A 23,190-nucleotide genomic window follows, 5' to 3' on the forward strand; every position below is an offset into this window, starting at 1 on the left:
GAATTCTCCTATATATTTACTGGTTTCCTGTCTATCAGTTTTTGAAAGAAGGATGGTGAGAGTCTTCTGTAATTGTTGATTTATCTATTTCTTCTATCTGCAGTTTTCACTTCACATATATTTTTTTAAGATTTTATTTATTTATTCATGAGAGACACACAGAGAGAGAGGCAGAGACACAGGAAGAGGGAGAAGCAGGCTCCATGCAGGGAGCTGGATGTGGGACTCAATCCTGGGTCTCCAGGACCAGGGCTGAAGGCGGCACTAAACCGCTAAGCTACCAGGGCTGCTCTCGCTTCACATATTTTATAGCTCTGTAGCATATGCATTTGGGATTGCTATGTCTTATTGGCTGATTGACCTTTCTCATTGTATTATAGCCTTCATTGTCTCTGGAAATTTTCTTCATTCTGAAGTCTACTCATTCTGATATTAACATAGCCACTCCACGTTTCCTTTAATGTTTGCATGATGTATTTCTTTCTGTCTTTGGGCTTTCAGCCTATCCTTTATTATTATATTTGAAGTGAGTTTTGCATAGACAATATATAGTTAGATTTGTTTTTTTATTATTATTATTATTTATTATTTAATCTACTCTTCCACCATCTGTCTTTTAATTAGCATATTTAGGCCATTTACATTTATTGTAATCACTGATAGGGCATGGCTTAAAACTGCTATCTTATTTATTGTTTTCTATTTCTTTTTGTTTTTCATTTTATTGTTTCCTGTAGGTTACTCAAACATTTTATAGAATTTCATTTTAATTTATCTAGTGTTTCTGGATGTATTTCCTTGTAGAGCTTTTATAGTGAGTGCTCTAGATAATACATTACATATACATACCATTTATCTGTCTGCTGGTTGTCATGTAAGCAGCTCTAATGGATTACAGAAAACTTACTATTCTTTTCATCCTTTTACTTTCCCCTATTTATAATCCCATTTTCTTAAGTGTTTTCCCTACCTACATTTAGAACTACTTCAGACAGTCTTAGAATTTTTGCTTTAGCTGTCAAACATAACTTAGACTTTCTTTCTCTTCTCCATTTTTCTATCATTTATACCAATATCGTTGCTTACTTTGTTTTCTTCTTTCCCAATCTCTTCCAAGGTTCCTTCTTTCATCAATTCCTTTTTGTTTAGAGAACTTCTTTTAGCCTTTTTTTTTTAGGGTTGATCTACTGGCCACATACTCCCTTAGTTTTCATTTCTCTTGATACTTTATCCTGGCAGGTATTTCCTCAGGATACAGGGATTCTAGGCTGACTCTTATCTTCTTTCAGCACTATCATGTATTTACCTTGAGTCCCAAAGTCCCTAGTCACTCAGTCTTCTTCTCCTTTCAGAGCTTTCTTAACATTTGTGCAGGTTTTGAATTGTTCTTGATGGCAGGAATAGGGAAATGTATGTTTATTCTATCTTCCTGGAAGTGTTAGTCTAGGTTTATTTTTCAGACATTCTCCTAGTGCAATGCTTTGTGTAGAGATCTGCTGATAAATACTAATTCAGTGTATGAGGGTGCAATGGAGGGTCAATGGGACCATGACCTACCTTGACATACATATTTATTCACTTTGTGCAGTCTGAGTTTGTAGGTTGTTTTTCTAAGTTAAAAAGACTTGGATTTGAGCCCTGGTTCTGACACATCTCAATTGTTTTGTTTTTGAATTCTGAGCCTCCACTGCCTAATCAATAAAATGGTGTTAATAGTGTCTTTGTCATAAGTTTGTTGTAAAGATAAAGATAACTTTTGTAAAGGCTTTAGCATAGTGCCTGGCACATGGTGAATTTATAATAATATATTAGTTATTATTGTGTTGAGTTCCTTGTTATTCAAGTTTATTTTCAGTTGCATTTCTGCCAACTCAAGCCTTCTTATATATAAGAATTAACTTATCCTATTATACTTTATCTTACTGGTTTTGGTGTGAAAGGATCACTGAATCTTTGTTTTATCTAACATATTTGATAAGGTTTCTTCTTACCATATCATGAATGAAAACTTTTGACTAGAACAGTGCTGAGAAGACAGCTCTGGGTTTCTATTAGAAGCCATCCCCCGGCCCAGGTTCTTAAGACTCATTTGTTCAATGCTTTCTGGATTCCTTTTTTTCCAGAGAGCTACAAATCTACCTAACTGAAAATTCAGTCTGTCTTTCTCCCTCTTGCCTCTTAGGATAATAGGACCTGGTCAAATGTGTTGCTGAAATCAAATTATGCCTTGTTTATGCTGTTCCCTGACCTACCATTAGAATTACCCATTAAGTAAAATGGAACTAATTCAATCAAAATCAATACTATGTTTCTTTTTTTTTCCCCCCACGATTTTATTTATTTATTCATGAGAGACACAGAGAAGCAGAGACATAGGCAGAGGGAGAAGCAGGCTCCCTGCGGGGAACCGAATGTGGGACTTGATCCTAGGACCCTGGGATCATGACCTGAGCCAAAGGCAGACACTCAACCACTGAGCCACCCAGGTGCCCTACCATGTTCTTTTGTGAACATACGCTGTTTCTAATATACTTCTTTTCTAAGTATTTACGAACTGTGTGGGATACAAAATATGAACTCATGTAGAAGCATTGAGTCTGGCAGCACACCTAGAGTTCAGCACCCACGTTTCACAGATGAAAACTCAGGCCCACGGTGCTAAGTGAGTGCCCAGAGTCATATACTACATATTTTCAAGGATTTCAGCTCTGGACACTATTTTTAGAATATTATGGAACATTCATGACACCTACTGGTCATCTACTCTTATGTGGATTATGCATCATCAGTATCAGAATGTCATTGTACAAAATTTAAATAAAAGGTAGATGTTTTCTAAAGGCTCTTTTTAAAACTATTTTGTACTAACAAAGAATTCTGGATTCTGAGAGCTGTTAGTGGAATATGTTGCAGTTTGAAGGAGGACCAGCAGAGGGCACCAAGGGTTCATTCGTCTCTGTATGGCATGGGTTTTTTTTTTTTTTTCCCTGAGAATTGTCAACCACCGAAATTTGGACCATCATTTGGGCGGTGATTTTTTTTATCTGGGTTGTTTACCGCTGCATCCCAGGTGCCTGGCACAATGCTTGACACATAGCAGGCTCTCGATAAATATTTGTTAGATTCATATTGATTATTATTATAAACAATTTCTGTAATGCTTTTTCTTGGGGATTTAAAAATTTAAGAAGAGTAAAGATAACAAAATGTATCTTAATGTCCAAGGCCATGGATTAATTTGACCACTGGCTCAATTATTTTTCTTTTTGAATTTGGTATATTTAAAGTTCTGATAGTTGGAAAATCATTTAATCATTAATGACCAGCTTTGTTTTTCTTGTCTTTGGTTAATCATTGGTCTCTGACTGGTCTTCTGGCAAAGTATTACATAGTATTTTATTTTCCTCCAATTTTTCTATTAAATTTCTAGTATTTCTAATAGTTCAAAATGAGACTATAGTGAGTCTCAGAGAAATACTTTAGAAGAGAGATTTGCCAAATTGGGGCACATTTCTTTTAGATCAGGGATACTCCCCCACGGATATAAAGTGTTCTTATTCTTCCTGGAAACTTGAGAGTTGTTTTGTAGGGCATTTTAAGGATTTGAAAATTCATATCCTACATAGGGAAGATTCAGAGGAATGGGTTTCAGCACTTGATTTTTTTTTTTTTAGCCCTTGATTTAAGACAATTTTGCTCCAATTTAATTTTAGAAAGGCATCCTAAGTTATGATTATTTCATATTTTAAAACTTATTTTAAGGTATTGGCGAGGTACAAAGGCAAAAGAATGTTCTTTCTGTTGCTTAGGGCAGCTTGGTTAAAAACCAGTTATGATAATCTCTGGGGTGCTGTGAACCTTCAGAAATTTTTTTTTTCTGGTTAAAATTTATTTATTTATTTATTTATTTATTTATTTATTTATTTATTTATTTTTATTTTTTAAATTAAAAAAATATTTTATTTTTACTTATTCATGAGCGTTACAGAGAGAGAGGCGCAGACCAGGCAGAGGGAGAAGCAGGCTCCTCACGTATGGAACCCGATGCAGTACTTGATCCCTGGATGTCAGGATCATGCCCTGAGCCTAAGGCAGATGCTCAACCGCTGAGCCATCCAGGCGTCCCTACTATTTTTATTTAAATTCAATTTGCCAGCATATAGTATAACACTCCATGCTCATGACATCATGCCTTCCTTAATACCCATCACCTAGTTACCCCATCCTCCTATCCCCCTTCCCTCCAACAACCCTCTGTTTTTTAAGATTAAGAGTCTCTCATGGTTTGTCTTCCTCTCCGATTTTTCCCCACTCAGTTTCCCTTCCCTGCCTTATGGTCCTTTTCCTATTTCTTATGTTCCACATGAGTGAGACCATATAATTGTCTTTCTCCGATTGACTTATTTCACTCAGCATAATACCCTCTAGTCCCATCCATGTCGATGTAAATGGTAGGTATTTGTCCTTTCTGATGGCTGAGTAATACTCCATTGTATATGTAGACCACATCTTCTTTATCCATTCATCTGTCGAAGGACATCATGGCTCCTTCCACAGTTTGGCTATTGTGGACATTGCTGCTATGAACATTGGGGTGCAGGTGTCCTATTGTTTCACTACATCTGTATCTGGGATAAATACCCAGTAGTGCAGTTGCAGGATTGTAGGGTAGCTCTATTTTTAACTTCTTGAGGAAACTCCACACTGTTTTCGAGAGCAGCTGCACCAGCTTGCATTCCCATCAACAGTGCAAGATGTTTCCCCTTCTCCACATCCTCACCAACATTTGTTGTTTCCTGTCTTATTAATTTTAGCCATTCTCATCAGTGTAAAATGATATCTTATTGTGATTTTGATTTGTATTTTCCTGATGACAAGTGACATGGAGCAGCATTTCATGTGCCTGTTGGCCTTCAGAAATTTAAAATGGTGCAGTGGGAGCATTGTGGAAAGAGGCATTTTAATATTTAAAATTTACCACAAAATAGAAACAAACTTGTCTTTGGTTAGTTGAAAGAAACTATCATATGAGAGTAATGGGTACCCACTGATTATTTCACAGCTTCTAAATTACACAGGTCAGCATCATTGCATTTGAACCTCTCATTTCCATGCAACAAAATATTAGATGAATCTTTATCAGAAATGCTGATTTCTTTTTTCCTAGTGCAAATTATGAAGTATTCATCTAAATGGTCTAATAGTTTACATCCCTTCTAATGTTTCCCAAATATAAGCTTTACATATGCTAAAATAATTATAGTGGTTTTAATATTTGTTGATCGTTTTATTCTATTTACTTATTAGTTTATTTTTTTTTTGAAGTTTTATGTAAATAATCTCTACACCCAAAGTGGGATTTGAACTCACAACCCCAACAGTCACACACTCTACTGGCTGAGCCAGCGAGGTGCCCCCACTGATCATTTAAAATCCAACTTTATTTTTTTTTTTTAAGATTTTATTTATTTATTCATGAGAGACAGAGACAGAGAGGCAGAGACACAGGCAGAGGGAGAAGCAGGCTCCTTGCAGGGAGACTGATGTGGGTCTCAATCCCGGATCCCAGGATCATGACCTGAGCCAAAGACAGATGCTCAACCACTGAGCTACCCAGGTGCCCCTAAAATCCAACTTTTAATGAAACAAAAATATCAAAATATAAAGATGAACTTGGAAGTCTCAGGACTAATTTTTCTAAAATTCAAAATAATTTGCTTCTCATCTCGGATAATTTTGTATTGACCCTTTTTATTTGTTTAGTGTACTGCGTTGGAACAAAAACTGAGAAGATTGTCTGAAGATTTGAGTTGTCAGCGACAAAATGCAGAAAGTGCCAAATGTTCTCTGGAACAGAAAATCAAGGAGAAAGAAAAGGAATTTCAAGAGGTAAGGTAAATAGATTCATGAGGAGTTTGCCCTGAAGGCTCTTGTCGGGCATTTCATGGTTTTGTCATTTGAGAAGAGCTGCCGAATGTTATCTCTTGGGGTGTCCTTTGATAGGGGAACTACTTTGTGAGGAAGAGGTTTCCCGTGTTTTCCACCACACTTCCATCTTTCAGTTTTCGATTGGAGAAGCGACTGATAGCCAGAATGTTCTTTTTTATCTGTGTCCTCTGATATCTTTGAGTTCTGATACTGAGAGTTGGAAAGAATCATATCTCTTCTTTGAAACAACTCTCAGTTGTGAAGGAAGTTGTATCCTGTTCTCTCCCTATTTTGAAAGCCTCTTGTTGGCAGATATATTAGAAAGGTAATTGTTGCAATGGGACAAGAGGCTGGCAGGTGAATTAGGGCTGAAGATGCCCTTCCAGAAGCATTGCTGCTGGTGCCAGTGACTTAGCTTGGCAGAGTGTGTCGTGTGCAGGGAGACTCTCTGGTCTTTCAGTAAGGGTGCCTGGAAATGGAAATCTGGTATCCTGGTATGGTTATCAAAAGTTGAATGGTGGCATATCCTGCTGTCATTCAAAATTGTAAGTGGTGTTAGGATGTTTGAGGTCTTTTTTTTTTTTTTTTAAGATTTTATTTATTCACGAGAGACACACAGAAGCAGAGACATAGGCAGAGGGAGAAGTAGGCTCCATGCAGGGAGCCCAATGGGACACTCAATCCCAGGACCCTGGGATCATGACCTGAGCCAAAGGCAGACGCTCAACCACTGAGCCACCCAGGTTCCCCAGGATGTTTGATATCTTAAACCCCATTTTTGAGAATCTTTGATTTCCTAGTCAAGTTGTGACCCTGGCAGCTCAGCTCTCCTCCCTTTTGTCCCTGGACTTGTCGAAAGGGACATGAATATTTTAATATTGGGGATGGGATGGAAGCTGTCTGGTTTCCATGAGGTCAACGGGCAGACTCCTTCCCCTTCCCCTCAAAGGCCTGCGTTTGATCCCCAGGACTAGAGCTAAGGATGGTTTATGTTGATCATTAAGTGAGTGGTCAGCCTGGCTCCCCAGCGCCTCCTGCTCTTTGAGCATGGCATGGCCCGCCCGCAGGAGGGTTGCCGCTCACCCTAGAGTCTCCTCGTTAACCGTCCCCAACCCCACTGACGCCTGTGCCTTTGCTGTTTCAGGAGCTCTCCCGTCAACAGCGTGCCTTCCAAGCCCTGGACCAGGAGAGCACACAGATGAAAGGCAGACTCACGCAGGAGTTACAGCAAGCCAAGAACACTCACAATATCCTGCAGGCTGACCTGGATAAAGTAGGGAGCTGGCTTAGTTCTCTCTCCTCATTTAGTCCCCCTTTTCCTAATTCATGCATTTTCTCTAACTGCAGCTGGCCTTGTGATGCTTCTAAAGAGCTGCTCTAACCTCCCTTTCCTTATTTATCAAAGGAGAGAGCAAATGGGATCTTTCTGAGTCTGGGTTTGCTGATTTACAGAAAGAGAGGAGTGAGTGAGGATCTCAGATCTGAAGGTGGGTGGAAGGGTGTGATAGTCCGGTGGTTCTCCGCTGCGTCAGCAGGTGGGAGCCATCCCGAGTAATTTATGCCTCCCGCAAATAGCCAAAGTGCTGAAACCTAAAGTCAGTTTACTTATTTAACACTTACTCCAAAAATGATCTCATCCAGTCTTATGGGCTTGCCTCTCATCTATATGATGACAACCCTATATAATTTTTAGCCAGGATGCATGTTCTGAATTCCAGGCTGGTGGGTGTGCACCTGATATTTCCACTTGCCTGTCCAACAGGCACCTCACACTTAGCATGGTAATAGCTGAACTCCAGCTATTTGTTTCAAATGTGCTCCTCCCATAATCTTCCTTATCCCAGTAAATAGCAGTTCCAGTCTTGACATCACTGAGGCCAAATCACTGTGTCATCTTCAACTCTGCTTTTTCTCTCACAGCTCAGAGTCTTCCATTAGGATTCTTCTGACTCTACCTTTATTTACACACACGTGTCTATATTTGTGTGTGTCTGTATGTGCCTATATTTGCATATGCATGAGTATTATAACTACATTTAAACCTTTTCGAGTTAATAGACAAAATCTATATAGAACAGATTTACAATTCAATAAATTATTATTAGGAATGCTCTCTTAGGACCATTATCTGTGTCGGAGCATAGAATCTTGTCACCTACCCCAGAAACCCTCCCACGTGCTTCCGACTTCCCTGCTAAGAATAAGCCTGATTTGTTTGACTTTTTAAAAAGTAAGTAAATATAAGTTATGTTTTACTGGTATCCAGGTTAAATAAAACCTGATAATAAAAAATAACATTTATTTATTTACTTATTTTTAAGATCTTATTTATTCACTCATGAGAGACACACAGAGAGACAAAAACATAGGCAGAGGGAGAAGCAGGTTCCCTGTGGGGAACTCGATATGGAACTCGATCCCAGGACCCCAGGATCATGCCCTGAGCCAAAGGCAGATGCTGAGCCACTGAGCCACCCAGGCATCCCTGGTTTTTAGGTTTTAGAGTAGAGGTATGAACAAAACACTTAAACATAGTTACAGAATATAATGTATATATTATGGGATATAATGCACAGAATTTACCAATCTTGTCTTTTCTAAGCCAATTGGTATATTTGTGTGAATTACAAAAAGGTGCCCCGCCCCCACCTCAAGACACTGATAACCATACAAACCTATGAAGACTATGAATGAATGGTGCCCTTTGGAGTTGCCTGCAGAACTATAAACTCAGGCCCTGGGTAAAGGAACACACAACTTGAAGAATAGAGAGGAGAGAAAAATATGGCTAGAAATGCATGTTTATACATTTTACCTAATAAGGAGTCAGATATATATTGAAAGTTATTGGATCAAGAAAAAGAGACTTAAGTTTATTTTTTATTTATTTATTTTTAAAGATTTTATTTATTTATTCATGAAAGACACAGAGAGAGAGGCAGAGACACAGGCAGAGGGTGAAGCAGGCTCCATGCAGGGAGCCTGATGTGGGACTCGCTCCCAGGTCTCCAGGATCAAGCCCTGGGCTGAAGGTGGCGCTAAACTGCTGAGCCATCTGGGCTGCCCAAGACTTAAGTTTATTATTTAAAACTATAATGTTAAGGCAATGGAAGAAGTCAATAATACATAATACTTTTTACTAAAATTTGTAAATTGGAAGGGAGGTAGGTCTTACTGTATGTGAGAATCCACTGATAAATCCATAATGTTATAAGATTATTATTTAGAATAATGAAAGTAACCATCAAAGGAATAAAAATAGAAATTGTGAAAAACTATACATAAAAAGGGGTATAGTGTTGGATAGAAATTGGTTTTTTATTTCCTACCGTTCTATACTGTTGTTTTTTGTCATGCATTTAGATTACTACTATAATCATTTTAAACAATGGCACTGCATAATTATGAACACATGATTATGTCCAATACATAGTTTTACAAAAGCTATACCAAACATGAGTTTGCTTCTCTCTGGACTATACAGTTAGGCAATTTTGTTTTATTTTGGCTTTTGCCTATTATTAATTTTTCCAAGTGTTCCTATGTAATATGCTTTATAGATAAAATGAGTATTAAATTGCCAGCAACAACTGAAATGTTAAGACTCGTATTTTAGGAAATTGGTAGTAAGCTCTAACATCCCTTCCCTCTGATTCTGTTCCCTCCCTGAATTTCTGTCTAATGAAAGTTATTGTCTAACTTTCTATCTTATACTGAATATGGCTACTTCTAACTATCTGTGCTCCTCTGTGTGGTGTGAGACACTGTCATTTCTCACCTGGGTTACTGTATGAGCCTCCTTACTGCCCTCCATCCTTCTGGACTTGCTCCTTAAAATCTATTTTCAACCATCAGCCCGAGTGTAAGTCTTTTTAAAGTAGAAGTCCGGGGGATCCCTGGGTGGCGCAGCGGTTTGGCGCCGGCCTTTGGCCCAGGGCGCGATCCTGGAGACCCGGGATCGAATCCCACGTCGGGCTCCCTGCATGGAGCCTGCTTCTCCCTCTGCCTGTGTCTCTGCCTCTTCTCTCTCTCTCTGTGACTATCATAAATTAAAAAAAAAAAAAAAAAAAAAAAAAAAAAAAAAAAATTAAAGTAGAAGTCCGGATTATGTCACTCCTCTACTCACAATTGCAATCACTTCTCCTCTCTCTCATAGTAGGAGCCACGTCCTTCCAAAGGCCTATAAGACCCTGACGGCCCTCCCACCACCTCGCTGTTGGTTGAACACACTCCACTTATGCTCTTTGGGGATGTGCTGTGTCCAGAAAGTTCTGTAGGGCATACACCTTCAGTTGCTTGAGCTTTCTCTCTTCTAGTGTCGCTTTATCAATGACATCTACTCTGGTCATCCCGTAGACTCTTACCCTCAAGTACTTTCTGTTTCCTTTACTTTGCTTAATTTTTCTACGTAGGGCATATCATGTGATGTATGATACAGTTATTTGTTTTTTTATGTTTTCCTTCCAATCACTTAAGTCTTTCCATGAGGAGGGGCTTTTGTCTGTTTAGTTCCCAGCTCTACCTGCAACACTCAAGCACTGAATACCACAGCTCAAAAATGGCAGGTGGATTGTAGTTGTTCATTCTTTTCTTGACTTGACCCCTGTGGCTTGACAGGGTGACACATTCTAGAGTTTACTCTGAATATATCAGGTACTCATCTGTTGTCAGAGTGCCTGCCATCCATTTTCTTAGTGCTTGCTTCTTTATTTTCTAAAATTAAGGCTCTACCTCTTAGGTAGAGTCTCCTTTAATGGAAAATAGAGGTTAATTCTCAAATTCAGGATATAACCAAGTGGGACATGTTGACCTCTCTTAGAGGAACCAGAGATGGGGATATAGCCACAATGGGAGAAGGGACTCCCTGACATCTGTTATGTGCTAGGAGTCCTCTCTATCTGGCTATCCAAGGTTAGTTGAACAAAAAAACCTCCCTTCCCAGGATAAATTGTTACTGTTTAATGGGCTTCCTCCAAGGCCTTTTAAAAAAAAGGCCTGTTTTGGTTTTGTTTTCTGAGCCTAGCTTTTATTAGATGTTTTGTAGTTTACTTAATTATTCTATGGGTGGAGGTTTAGGTTCTCAACATTTTCTTGTTCATTGTAGCCCCGGTGGCAACATCATGTGTGTATCTGTGTTGGTGTTTTTGCAGGACAGGTTTCCACATGTGCAATGGGCAGTCTCAAGGGCATGTGCATTCTCCCTTGTGATTGATTCTGACAAATTGGTCTCCAAAAAATTGTAATGTATCTCCTCACCTGGTCAGTGTAAGACCAGGTGTTTTCCTGTTTCCTGTTTTCGCCCATCCTTGTTAATAGGAGATAGTTTTTGTTTTATAAATTTTGCCAGCTGAGGAGCGAAAAAGCATCTTATTCTTGTTTCATTTCATTTCTTCCTTGATTTCCACTGAGGATGTTTCTTTCAGAAGTTGATTTGCAGTTTGTATTTTTTTGTATAAAATTGTTTATACTTTTTTTTCTTAAAAAATCTGTTTACCTTTTTCTTTTTTTCTTTCTTTCTTTTTTTTTTTTTTTTTTAAGATTTCATTTATTTATTCGTGAGAGAGACAGAGGGAGAGCGAGAGCAAGAGGCAGAGACATTAGGCAGAGGGAGAAGCAGGCTCCAGGCAGGGAGCCCAATGTGGGACTCGATCCCCCGGACTCCAGGATCACACCCTGGGCTGAAGGCAGATGCCCAACCGCTGAGCCACCCAGGCGTCCCTGTTTACCTTTTTCTAAATTGAGCCATAGATGTGCTTTGTTGGTCATATCATGGGTATATAATTTTTAATCTGTTGTTTAGCAAATATATTCTCTCTGTTTCTTAACTCAACTTTTTGTTTTGGTTCATTACTGTTTCATGGTTTAATTTTTTGTGAAATTTGTTTTTTTCTCTGTGGCTTCTTCTGCAAACCCAGCCTTTTTTCATCTCCTATCTGCTGTCACCCAAACTGTTCTGATGGTATCTTAGTTAAACCTATAATGCTGTATTTAGCTGTGAGGTATATCGTCTCACCCAAAATAGATGGCATCAGTTCTTATATTCTATGACTGTTTTATTTAAAAATAAATAATCTATTTAAAAAGTAACATAAATATGAAACTTTGCCTGGTTTTCTCTTTGCAGGTCACATCAGGAAAGTACCAGCTAGAAAAAACATTGGAAGAGTTTAAGCAAAAGTTCTGCAGAGCTGAACAGGCATTACAGGCCAGTCAGGTCAAGGAAAGCGAGCTGAGGAAAAGCAATGAAGTAAGTGAGGAACAGAGATGAGAATTTTTCAACTTCTGTGTAGGATGAAGTGGGAGGGAGCACTCAAACACTATTTCTTCATAGTTTATCGTGACTGTACATAATTTTCCTTTTTATTTGTCACAGTTATTACAAAGCATTTGTATATAATCTATGACATAAACATCTATGCTTTTTTTCACTTTCCATTTGTTTATGATTATGAATATGCATCTAGCAGTTATAGGTAAACATGGCTTGTATTAAGATCATGTAGTAATTGTTTTTTATTTTTTAAAGGTTATTTTAGGAGCATCTGGGTGGCTCAGTGGTTCAGTGTCTGCCTTCAGCTCAGGTTGTGATCCTGGGGTCCTGGGATCGAGTCCTGCATTGGGCTTCCCTCAGAGTCTGCTTCTACCTTTGCCTATGTCTCTCTTTGCCTATGTCTCTGCCTGTCTGTGTCTCTCATGAATAAATAAATAAAAATTTTTTAAAAAGCTATTATTTTAGATTACCTGAGAGATGGAAAGAAGTGGAAAGAAACAAAATTAGTAATGGGAAGTATAATTTAAATCCCCTTTCTAAGGCTGGCTTTTGAGTCAACACATATTAGAAACCTTGTGGAAAGTCATAGATTTGAATTAACAAAAGCAAGGACAGTTGAAGGATTTTTAGATTTAAAATTCCTATAAGGGGCTCCTGGGTGGCTCAGTTTGGTAAGCCTCAGACTCTTGATTTCAGCTCAGGTCTCAGGTTGGTGAGATTGAGCCCCACATTGGGCTCTGCAGTAGGCATGGAGTCTGTTTGAGCTTCTCTCCCCTCTGCTCCATCCCCAGTTGTGTGCTTGTTCATGCTCTCTCTCTCTCAAAACAAAAACAAAACAAAAAAAAGAACCAAAAAAACCCCAAACAAGAAGTAAATGTCATTTGTTGCCCTAACATCCAAAGTCATGTTGGCATGAGCAAGGCTGATTATCTTTTTTTTTTCTTTTTTTTTTGAGATTCATGCTTTTTACACAAAATGGTGAATGAAGTTTCTCCAGTGGCTTGGATACGAGGAGAGTGTCCTGATGTTATGGGATTTTTATCCATACTTTATTTAATTTGGCTTCTCTCTTTATTTAATGGCCTGGAGTTTATTTATTTATTTTTTAAGAGAGGAAAGGAGACATTGGGGGGCAGAGGGAGAGAGAGAGAGAATCTTAAGCAGACTCTGTGCCCATAATGGAGCTTGACTTAGGGCTCAATCCCACAACCCTGAATCATGACCTGAGCTGAAATCAGGAGTTGGATGCATAACTGAGCCACCCAGGGGCCCTGGCCTGGAGTTTATCTTAAAAGGCTTATTTGAGAACCATTTAGGAACATTTGGTAGATTGAAACAGCTTGACTAGAACCATAAATCAGCACTGTAATTTTACAAAGAAGCACAGCAGAACGGTAGTTGTTTTTTTTTTTTTTCTATCAAATGTCACAGGAAAGAATTTTTCCCACTTCTTTAAATCTTTTGCAATCACTTTTTAGACTAAAGATTCTTTTTTTAAAAAAAGAATTCTGAAAAAAAAAAAAAGAATTCTGTATAAGGAACAGTTATTTATCAGATGAGGAAAGTCTAAATGTATTTATCCCCACAGCTTTGAAGAGTGTATCATGATTGTAAAATCAGAACATCTGTCGGTAGCAAGGAGGTGATCACTAAAGCAGCAGGCCTCAGAGGGGTAATGCTGCTGGGGATGGGAGGCCACAGCTCCAACAACCCAAGTGGAAGCAAACTTCATGTCAGATGATGGTTTCATCAGCAAACGTTTTCAAATGGGAGTGTTTGTTTCAGCAAAACAAATGTTTGCCTTTTGGCCAGTGGGGACCAACCAACAGATGCTTCTGCTAACATTTCCACAGGCAGACTGGCACCGAACTCTTCCCCCTGTGAGCTTTCCTTCCAGCCAGAAAACTCTCCTGCGACTTCACTGGCTGCCTGGTGGAAACATTTTGTAGAAGCAATTGTCTGGTTAAGAGGGTCCAAACACTGTTTGCTTGGCCAAGTCACAGTGGTGGGCTGGACATTGTTTTGCAGGTGTTTCTGGAGACTTATGCACCCCCACAGGGTCTGCTTTGCCAGCTGTAGAGCTTGTCCACCATGAACTCTAGCCTGTACATTAAATGCGTATCCTGTTGCACTTAGATTTCATTGATTTCTGTGTCCTGTGAAAGAGCCTCTCACAGGGCTAAGGGATTCATGTATCGTTTGCCTTAGTTGATGTTTATGGATAATGTGTCTTCTTTGGAGGATTTCAAGAGCTCAAAGGGTTTAGCTGGCTCTTGCATTTTGAATTGAGATTGGCATTAGAAAAGTGATTTACTTGGTTAGAGTGGTGGTATAGCTCAGTAGCAGAATGGTAGCTTTAGAGTAAGAGAGACCTGAGATTGCAACTTTTTTTTTGCCACCTCCCTGCTGTGTGACCTTAGGACAATGACCTAGCCTTTCTGAGTCTGACTCGACTTATCTGCATCTAGGCACCAATAAAACCCTTCCCTTTTCCAAGCCGTATTGATGATTAAATTAAATACTGTATGTAAGGTGCTTAGACCAGTGCCCAGCACATGAGTGTTTGTTTATTAGTAAAATATTGCAGGCTCCCTGCTCATTGTCCTGGTCTCCACAATGGTCTCACCACTTGCTATCCCCTGTAGGCACAGAACATGATGAGCAGGGGACAGTGCGTTTGAGATTTTTCACATTAACAATTTTGCCTGTTCCACTCTTCTCTCACTCTGGTATCTTTCTGTATCGAATTCTAAGTACAAACAAGCCTGGCACGCTTATAGGTTTTGGATGCTGAAATAATGCGACAGTTGGACTGAAAATTTTCCTTGTCTGCATTTAGTAAACAGATATGCTGCTCACAATGAGAAAATATCAGTACCAGAAATGTGATTTAATGGCCCAATTGATGGTAAAACTGACATGCAGTATCAAAGTAAAGGGAGGCTGTAGGTAAGCTGCTCACCCCACAACCAGTGCCAGCCCCCTAGCATTGAGGGCAGGCAATAAAATACCATCATTTGATAGCCAAGATGAGGGAACACTTGCCTGGGGACCTTTCTGAGCGTGGGGATCTGTAGTATACCAGGTTAGGTTCTCTAAGGAGCTTGGCCTCGCAGGCAAGAACGATGAGGTGGAAGAGGGCCCATACACCCTCTGCATCCATCCCTTGTTCATGGTATAGACTTTGTCCCAGCAGGGGACGTATGATGCTCCATTCATGGATGGGATCATGAAATGCCACACAGTAACCGAAATTTGTTTTGTCTGGCCCTAGAAAATGATGCTTCCCTTGCTGCTCCTAAACTGAAGTTGATCTGGGTGGAATTGCTTGCTAAGCCCTCATGCTGGCTTGTGGTGATAGGGATTTTTGTTGTGTTTTTCTAGACTAGTGTCCAATTTTGCATATCATTTGAGGATACATGAGATGCCTAGGAGAATACATCCTTGTATGCTTAACTCATTGCCGCTAATGAGCTACCCAATCAAATCTTAAGTGGCCGTGGCCTCACAGAAAACTAATTGCTGATGGATGGCAGCCTACAGATCCATTTTCAGATGTTCGTTTTCCAAATTTTGGCCTTGTAAAATTCTTGGGTTGGTCGTAGCCATAGTATTATAAGCCTGCTGGGTCCCAGGATTGGCTGAACATTTTGTTAGAAACAAATATTTACGGAGCTAATGCCAGAATAGAGAAATACATGTTAATCTTTCCATTGAGCTTACTATTCATTTAAATGCCCCCAGTTATGGACAGAGATGGATAGAGACCAACAGATGTACAAACAAACAGGAGTTGCCCCTTTCCCTCTCTTCTCTTCCTTTTTACCTTGCTTCCTTTCTGTTGGGATGCATCCAGCTTTGAACACAGTGTCTTCTCAGCTCAGTTGCCCCTTTCCCAGATGCAGATGCCACTCGATTTGATTACTTTTTTAGGGTACGAAAATGTCATACGTTGCACAATAAAAATGGGGAGTCAACCCAGGTGGTTAAATGACAGTTATTGTTTTATATTGAACTCCTTCAGCTGATCCTATCTAGCATGAATCATGCAGTCTTGGCTGCTGTCCAATTTTGGGAAGAAATGCTAATAATGATGCTCCATTACTCTTGTTAAAGTGCTGTAGGGTAGTTTGCCATTCACATCTGTGATCTCATTTGAGTGGTGATCATTCTGAGCCCGGAGAGCAAACAAGCGATCATAGTTTCCATAGTTTAATGATGCCTGTTCAAATCGGCAGCATCCATGCACCTTGATGGTCACTTTTTGCAGCACTTAACACGACTGGCATGAATGTCCGCCTCTTAGTCTTGAGATCAGTGAGAGAGGCAGGTCAGTCCTGAGCGATCTCTTAATTTGATAGACTGTCCATTAGCTCAGGGAAGAGAGGTGGGATTGGGACAAAGGAGCCAGAGGAGTCTAACTACAACAGGCTCTGTCTTATTCTGAAGATGAAATGAACATATATGCATGAACACAGCAGCTGCCAGTAAGTTTTCAAGTCCTTTCTCCTAAGCCAGATCCTCCGTCTTCTTGAATTTGGCTTTGCTGCGTGGGTACCCATCTGCTGGTAGTAACCAGACTGATAATTGAAGGCATCCTTCCAGCACAGCTTTGCCAGGGCCATCTGTTTTCTAACGGTGCTGTAGGGTTTTGGAGGACGGGTCTTAATTGTTTCTTTAAGATTCAAAAATTTCCTCTTCTTCTCAGGGGGGGTTTTTTGAAGTGCAGTTTTAAAAAAAGTTGGCCTTATGAAATATTCTCCCCCTAAGGATGTGAGAAGCTTGGTTCTGCCAATTTATAACTATATGCCAATCCCCTATGGTCCAGAGAGTGGCATATAATATAGTTCGAGATACTTCTCACCTATACTGTCATTGAAGGTTGAAAAACAGACTGAGGAATATGGAGGATTTCTTTATTATGCAAGTCTTATGTGGTTGAGAGGCAATAGTGTTTTTATTTGACATATAAATAAACATTGCTTGGTTTTTAAGATTCAAAAAGAGGCTCGTCTCCATAGTCATAGAATGGACAAGCATAGGAGTCTCTGGTGCTTTTTTGTGTGGCTACTTCACCTAATCAGGTACCTAAAGAACCTGTTTTCACTGTGAAACCCAGATTCCCCCATCTAGAATGAATCCTTCCTTCTATGTATCTGCCCTCTGGTTTTCCATAGCATACTCCACCTCTCTAGTATTTAGCACATCCTGGTGTGAACTAAGTGATTAGTATCAAATCCTCCCCCACTGGAATGGGAGACCTGGCCCAAGAGCAGAAGATTCTAGTCTTATTTATATTTGCATCTTTCATAACACCCTTCCGACCATCTTGCACGATATAGATTTTTTTTTAAAGATTTTTATTAATTTATTCATGAGAGACACAGAGAGACAGACAGACAGACAGACACAGGCAGGCTCCATGCAGGGAGCCCAACTTGGGACTCGATCCTGGGTCTCCAAGATCATGCCCTGAGCTGAAGGCAGCACTAAACCACTAAGCCACCTGGGCTGTCCTGTAGATTTTCTTAATAAAAACTTCATACTCCTAAAGACATCCTCATTACAGTGAGCCTTAAAATGGTTTTACAATGAAAAGTAAAAAAAAAAAAGAAAATTGGTAGTGGGTTTTGGTTTATTAGCACATCAGATCTTTGCAAAGATATAGTTGATCATTCAGATGTGATAGGACCTTGGAGCCTATGTCTTTGAGGATCTTATAAATAGGATTTTTCTTATGAGTTAACTCTTTTATTTCTTTTTTTTTTTTTTTTTTTTAAGATTTATGTATTCATGAGAGACACAAAGAGAGAGGCAGAGACATAGGCAGAGGGACAAGCAGTCTCCCTAATGCAGGACTTGATCCCTGGACTAAGGATCACACCCTGAGCTGAAGACATGCTCCACTGCTGAGCCACCTAGTCGTCCCCCTGCCTTTTTTTTTTTTTTTTTTTTTTTTTTTTTAAAGATTTATGAGTTAGCTCTTTAACAAGCATAAGGACATCCAGAAAGTTCAAAGAAGTCTGTTTCTTGAAGGAAAAAGATTATTGTCATTTTGGGGTTTTGTGCTTTTATTTTGAGCTCTCCCCATAAAATCATCTGATAGAAGTAAGAATGTCTAACTTCATGAAGTGCTCAAACAGAAAGTGAGATTCCTCCCTTCCTTTACTAGTGAGATATACAAATAATCCCATTAGGGACCCTTATCAGGCAAGAAGTCATAACTAGCTTGAGTGATTTTTGAATATAACCTATTAAATGTTTGCTTTAGGAAGCGAAGAAGGAATACAGCCTCCTTAAGAGTCAGTCTGAGCAACAGGCCAGAGAAGTCTGCCACCTGGAGGAAGAACTGAGGAAGGCCAAACAGAGTTTGAGTCAGAGCCAGAATTTTGCAGAAGAAATGAGGGGTAAGTAAATAGTGTTTGGAGTTATTTTTCTAAGCTGATGTCCCATGAGGGCAGATGGATGGCCTTAGAGATGTTTTTCAGTTTTCCTGTATATTCTCCCAGAAAGATGTCTGCAGTTGACGTGGAGAAAGTTTTCTCTCTTTCACTTTTTAGTTTCAGAGTGATAGTTGGACATTTTTTTTTTTAATTGGAACACACTGAGTCCCAAACTGCCTTTGAAACCAGAAGGGTAAATATTCTCCACACGAAAGTAAATTGTCGGTGCTCTTACCCTAGATGGCCATTCTTTGTGTCTCAAGTGTGTTTGTTCGCTTTATCCAGACAGCTCATCTCCTTGCTTGTTATCATTTCCTGGGATGATGGAAAAACCCTGTATTAAATGCATGTTTTCCCAGCCCTTAATGACCATTGTTTTTTTGATGACTTCCTTGACTGAGTGATTTTATTTCCTTACTTTCCATACAGACACTGGATTATGCTGCTTGCATCACACGAGCCCACCATTTCACATTTATTTGTGTGTACCAGATGTCTTTACTTACATTAATCTTCTCAGAATATTTGCACCTCTAACATTTCTTTTAACCTGCCCTGTGGAATATGTGCCACACTTCTCTGTGACTCCTTTCTCTTAAATCCTGATCTTCCTAAGACGGCTTTCAGTTCTTCTACAAGCAGTGGGTAAAAATGTTAATCTTCAGCTTTCCTGAAAGAAAACTCTAAGAAAAGGAAAGGTAAGGGCGTTTTTTTTTTTGGTGTTGGTTACCAGTTTTATTGTGTGAGGTCCTCACAAGTGAAGTGGAATGATAGTATGTGAAGACAGCACCACCAGGGCCGTCAACTTGAAGTAGGTAGACTGAGATTAACAGGTTAAAGCTAGGAATTGTTTTCCCTTTAGTGTAACAACTGAGTCTATCATACATGCTAGCGTTTGCATTTTCTCTTGAGATTCTCAACATTTATTCTTCCCCCAACCTACTTGAGGAACATTTCCCATCACTGTTGAATGAAAGCACTGCTGTTATTTCCAACCAGGAGAGGCCCGTGGGTAGACATGAGGCAGAAAACAAGGTGGCAGTGGAGTCTGGAAAATCTTCCTTTTGATTCTCTGATTCATAGACACTCACATAGGCACTTATGTGAGAGGCCGGGATGTGGGCGACATTGTTCCTTAATAGTACATATAGGCCTAGAGTTCCTCAGACACAGCATCATTTCCTATTTTGTACTTAAGCCCAATCCTGTGGATTTTTGGCTGAAATGGTAGAATGGTTGCTCACTTTTCTGGGAAATCAGAATTACTTTGTAGTGAAATAGAATATTTCCATCTCAATGCTGTTCTTCTCACAGTTTTCTTTCTCTGAATAAGTATTTCAGAAGGGGAAAAATACACATATCTGTAAACATATAAAAGAAAAAAGTTTCAAGTGCTTAGGAAAATAACTAACTCCTTACTGTTCTATGCAGAACACTTTATTAGCTGCTTAGAAAGATGATGAACAAATGTCTTACAATCCTTATAAGGACCATTTCCTCATTGTCTTTATGTAAGCTGAGATGATTATCGGGTGATCTGCTTTCCAGGAGGTACCCAGGCAATCATGCCTGATTCTTATAGAGCCTGAGAAGCTGTTAGTTTGTTTGGATTTTTTTTTAAGAGTTAAGAATTCTTGTAGAATAAGTATTTGTTAAAACCATGATAACTAATTTTTTTTTTTTTTTTTTGTAGCTAAGAACGCCTTTCAGGAAACCATGTTAAGAGATCTTCAAGACAAAATTAATCAGCAAGAGAATTCCTTGACTTTAGAAAAGCTAAAGCTTGCCTTGGCTGACCTGGAAAAGCAGCGAGATTGCTCTCAAGACCTTTTGAAGAAAAGGGAGCATCACATTGAACAACTGAATGATAAGTTAAGCAAACTAGAGAAAGAATCCGAAGCTTTACTGATTGCTTTGGAGTTAAAAAAGAAAGAATATGAAGAATTGAAAGAAGAGAAAACTCTCTTTGCTCATTGGAAAAGTGAAAACGAACAACTTCTACGTCAGCTAGAATCAGAAAAGGGGAGTTTACAGAGTAAAGTGAATCACTTGGAAACTTGTCTCAAGACACAACAAATAAAAAGTCACGAATACAATGAGAAAGTAAGAACCCTGGAGATAGAAAGTGAAAATCTGAATGTTGAGATCAGAAACCTTCACAATGTGATAGACAGCAAGACTGTGGAGGTAGAGACACAGAAGCAAGCTTACGTAGATCTACAACAGAAAGCTGAGTTCTCCGATCAGAAACATAAGAAGGAGATGGAGAATATGTGCTTGAAGATTTCTGAGCTTACTGGGCAAGTCGAAGATCTAGAACACAAGCTTCAGTTACTGTCTAGTGAAGTAATTGACAAAGACCATCGTTACCAAGACTTACAAGCTGAGTATGAGAGTCTCCAGGATCTGCTAAAACCCAAAGATTCTTCTCTCGTGACAAATGAGGCTCATCACAGAAGTCTCTTGGCTTTTGAACAGTCATCTGCAATGAATAATTCCTTTGCAAATATAATTGGAGAACAAGGAAGCATGCCTTCAGAAAGGAGCAAATGCCATCTAGAAGCAGACCAAAGTCCAAGAAGTTCAGCTGTCTTACAAAATCGAGTCACATCTCTTGAATTTTCATTAGAGTCTCAAAAGCAGATGAACTCTGATCTACAAAAGCAGTGTCAAGAGTTGGTGCAAATTAGAGGAGAAATAGAAGAAAATCTCATTAAGGCAGAGCAGATGCATCAAAGCTTTGTGGCCGAAACAAGTCAACGCATTAGTAAGCTACAAGAAGACTCTTCCGTTCATCAGAATGCTTTTGCTGAAACTTTAGTTGCCCTGGAGAACAAGGAAAGAGAGTTCCAGCTTTTGAATGAAAAATTAGAAACTGAGCAAGCAGAGATTCAGGAATTAAAAAAGAGCAACCATTTACTTCAAGAATCTCTAAAGGAGCTACAACTTTTGTCTGAAACCCTGAGCTCAGAGAAAAAAGAAATGAGTTCAACTATTTCTTTAAACAGGAAGGAAATTGAAGATCTGGCCCAAGAGAATGAGACCCTCAAGGAAATTAATGCAACCTTAAATCAAGAGAAGATTACCTTACTCCAAAAAAGTGAGAGTTTTTCAAACTGTATAGATGAAAGAGACAAAAGCATTTTAGAGTTATCCAATCAGTATAAGGAAGAAAGACTTCTTTTACAACAAAGATGTGAAGAAACAGGACGTGCATTTGAGGATCTTAGTGAAAAGTATAAAGCAACTCAAGAAAAGAACTCTGAGTTAGAATGCTTGTTAAATGAATGCACTAGTGCTTGTGAAAATAGGCAAAAGGAACTGGAACATTTAAAGGAAACATTTGCAAGGGAGCACCAAGCACTTGTAACAAAATTAGCATTAGCTGAGGAAACAAACCAGAATCTAGTTCTAGAATTGGGGGCAATGCAGCAAGATCTGAGATCAGAGATGGCAGATATCCATATCAATTCCAAGAGTGAGGTGGATGGTCTAAAACAAATCATGACCTTAAAGGAAGAACAAGGTAATATACAAAAAGAACTTAATTCCTTAATACAAGAGAAGGAGCACCTGATGTTAATGGAGACGAAACAAGAGCATCAAATTCTAGAAGCAGAACCAGTTAGTGACTCTGTGAAAGGGGAGAGTGAGATAAAGAAATGTCATGTTCAACTTCCAATGGATTTAGAACCTGGAAATTTGCAACAAGACGCTCAGTCACAAGAACTTAGTAGCCCTAAAGATTGTGACATAGGTACGGAAGAAAAATATATTTCAGTGCTTCATGAGTTGTCAACAAGTCAAAATGACAATGCACATCTGCAGTGCTCTCTACAGGCAGCAATGAGCAAGCTGAGTGAGCTGGAGAAGATGTGTGAGATGCTGCAGGTCGAAAAGCTTGAGCTAATGTCAGAGCTGAATGATTCAAGATCAGAATGTATCACCGCAACTAGTAAAATGACAGAGGTGATGGAGAAACTAGTAAACGAAGTTAAAATACTAAATGATGAAAGTGGCCTTCTCCAAGGTGAGTTAGAGAAAGAAATGGCAGAAGGTGAATCTGGCGAACAACAGAATGAGCAGAAAGGTGCGTCCTTAAATCCTTTGGATGACCGTAATTGCTATGAGCACTTGACATTGTCAAACAAAGAAGTCCAAATGCACTTTGCTGAATTACAGGAGAAATTCTTATCTTTACAAAGTGAACACAAAATTTTACATGATCAGCACTGTCAAGTGAGCTCTAAGATGTCAGAGCTACAGTCTTATGTGGATGCATTAAAGGCTGAAAATTCCATGTTGTCAACAAGTCTGAGAAACTTCCAAGGTGACTTGGTAAAGGAGGAGATGCCAGAACCTCAGGCAGGGCATTTTCTGTCCTTGTCATTCTCTTGTGTTACTGACAGCCCTAGTCTTACAAGTTTGGGAGAATCTTCTTTTTGCAAAGACCTCTTGGACCAGACGGGGGAAGCCTCGCTTTTGAATAATTTAGATGGGACTATTGCAGCAAACCAGTCTAATCTAGAAGAAGGGTCTTGCTGTAGT

The 23,190-nt window shown here is 39.3% G+C and overlaps 1 protein-coding gene across 1 annotated transcript in view; it reads left to right on the top strand.

The window, feature by feature from the left end:
* Positions 1-23,190, top strand: part of CENPF (centromere protein F) — a 61,372-nt gene that overhangs the window by 15,794 nt on the left and 22,388 nt on the right. Inside the window, 5 exon segments of the mRNA XM_038542140.1 lie at positions 5,764-5,889; positions 7,073-7,201; positions 12,053-12,175; positions 18,471-18,606; positions 20,336-23,190. Of these exon segments, the coding sequence (XP_038398068.1) occupies positions 5,764-5,889; positions 7,073-7,201; positions 12,053-12,175; positions 18,471-18,606; positions 20,336-23,190 (3,369 nt within the window).

The sequence above is a fragment of the Canis lupus genome, chromosome 7 (genome assembly GCF_011100685.1).
Source record: "Canis lupus familiaris isolate Mischka breed German Shepherd chromosome 7, alternate assembly UU_Cfam_GSD_1.0, whole genome shotgun sequence".
Lineage (NCBI taxonomy): Eukaryota > Metazoa > Chordata > Mammalia > Carnivora > Canidae > Canis > Canis lupus.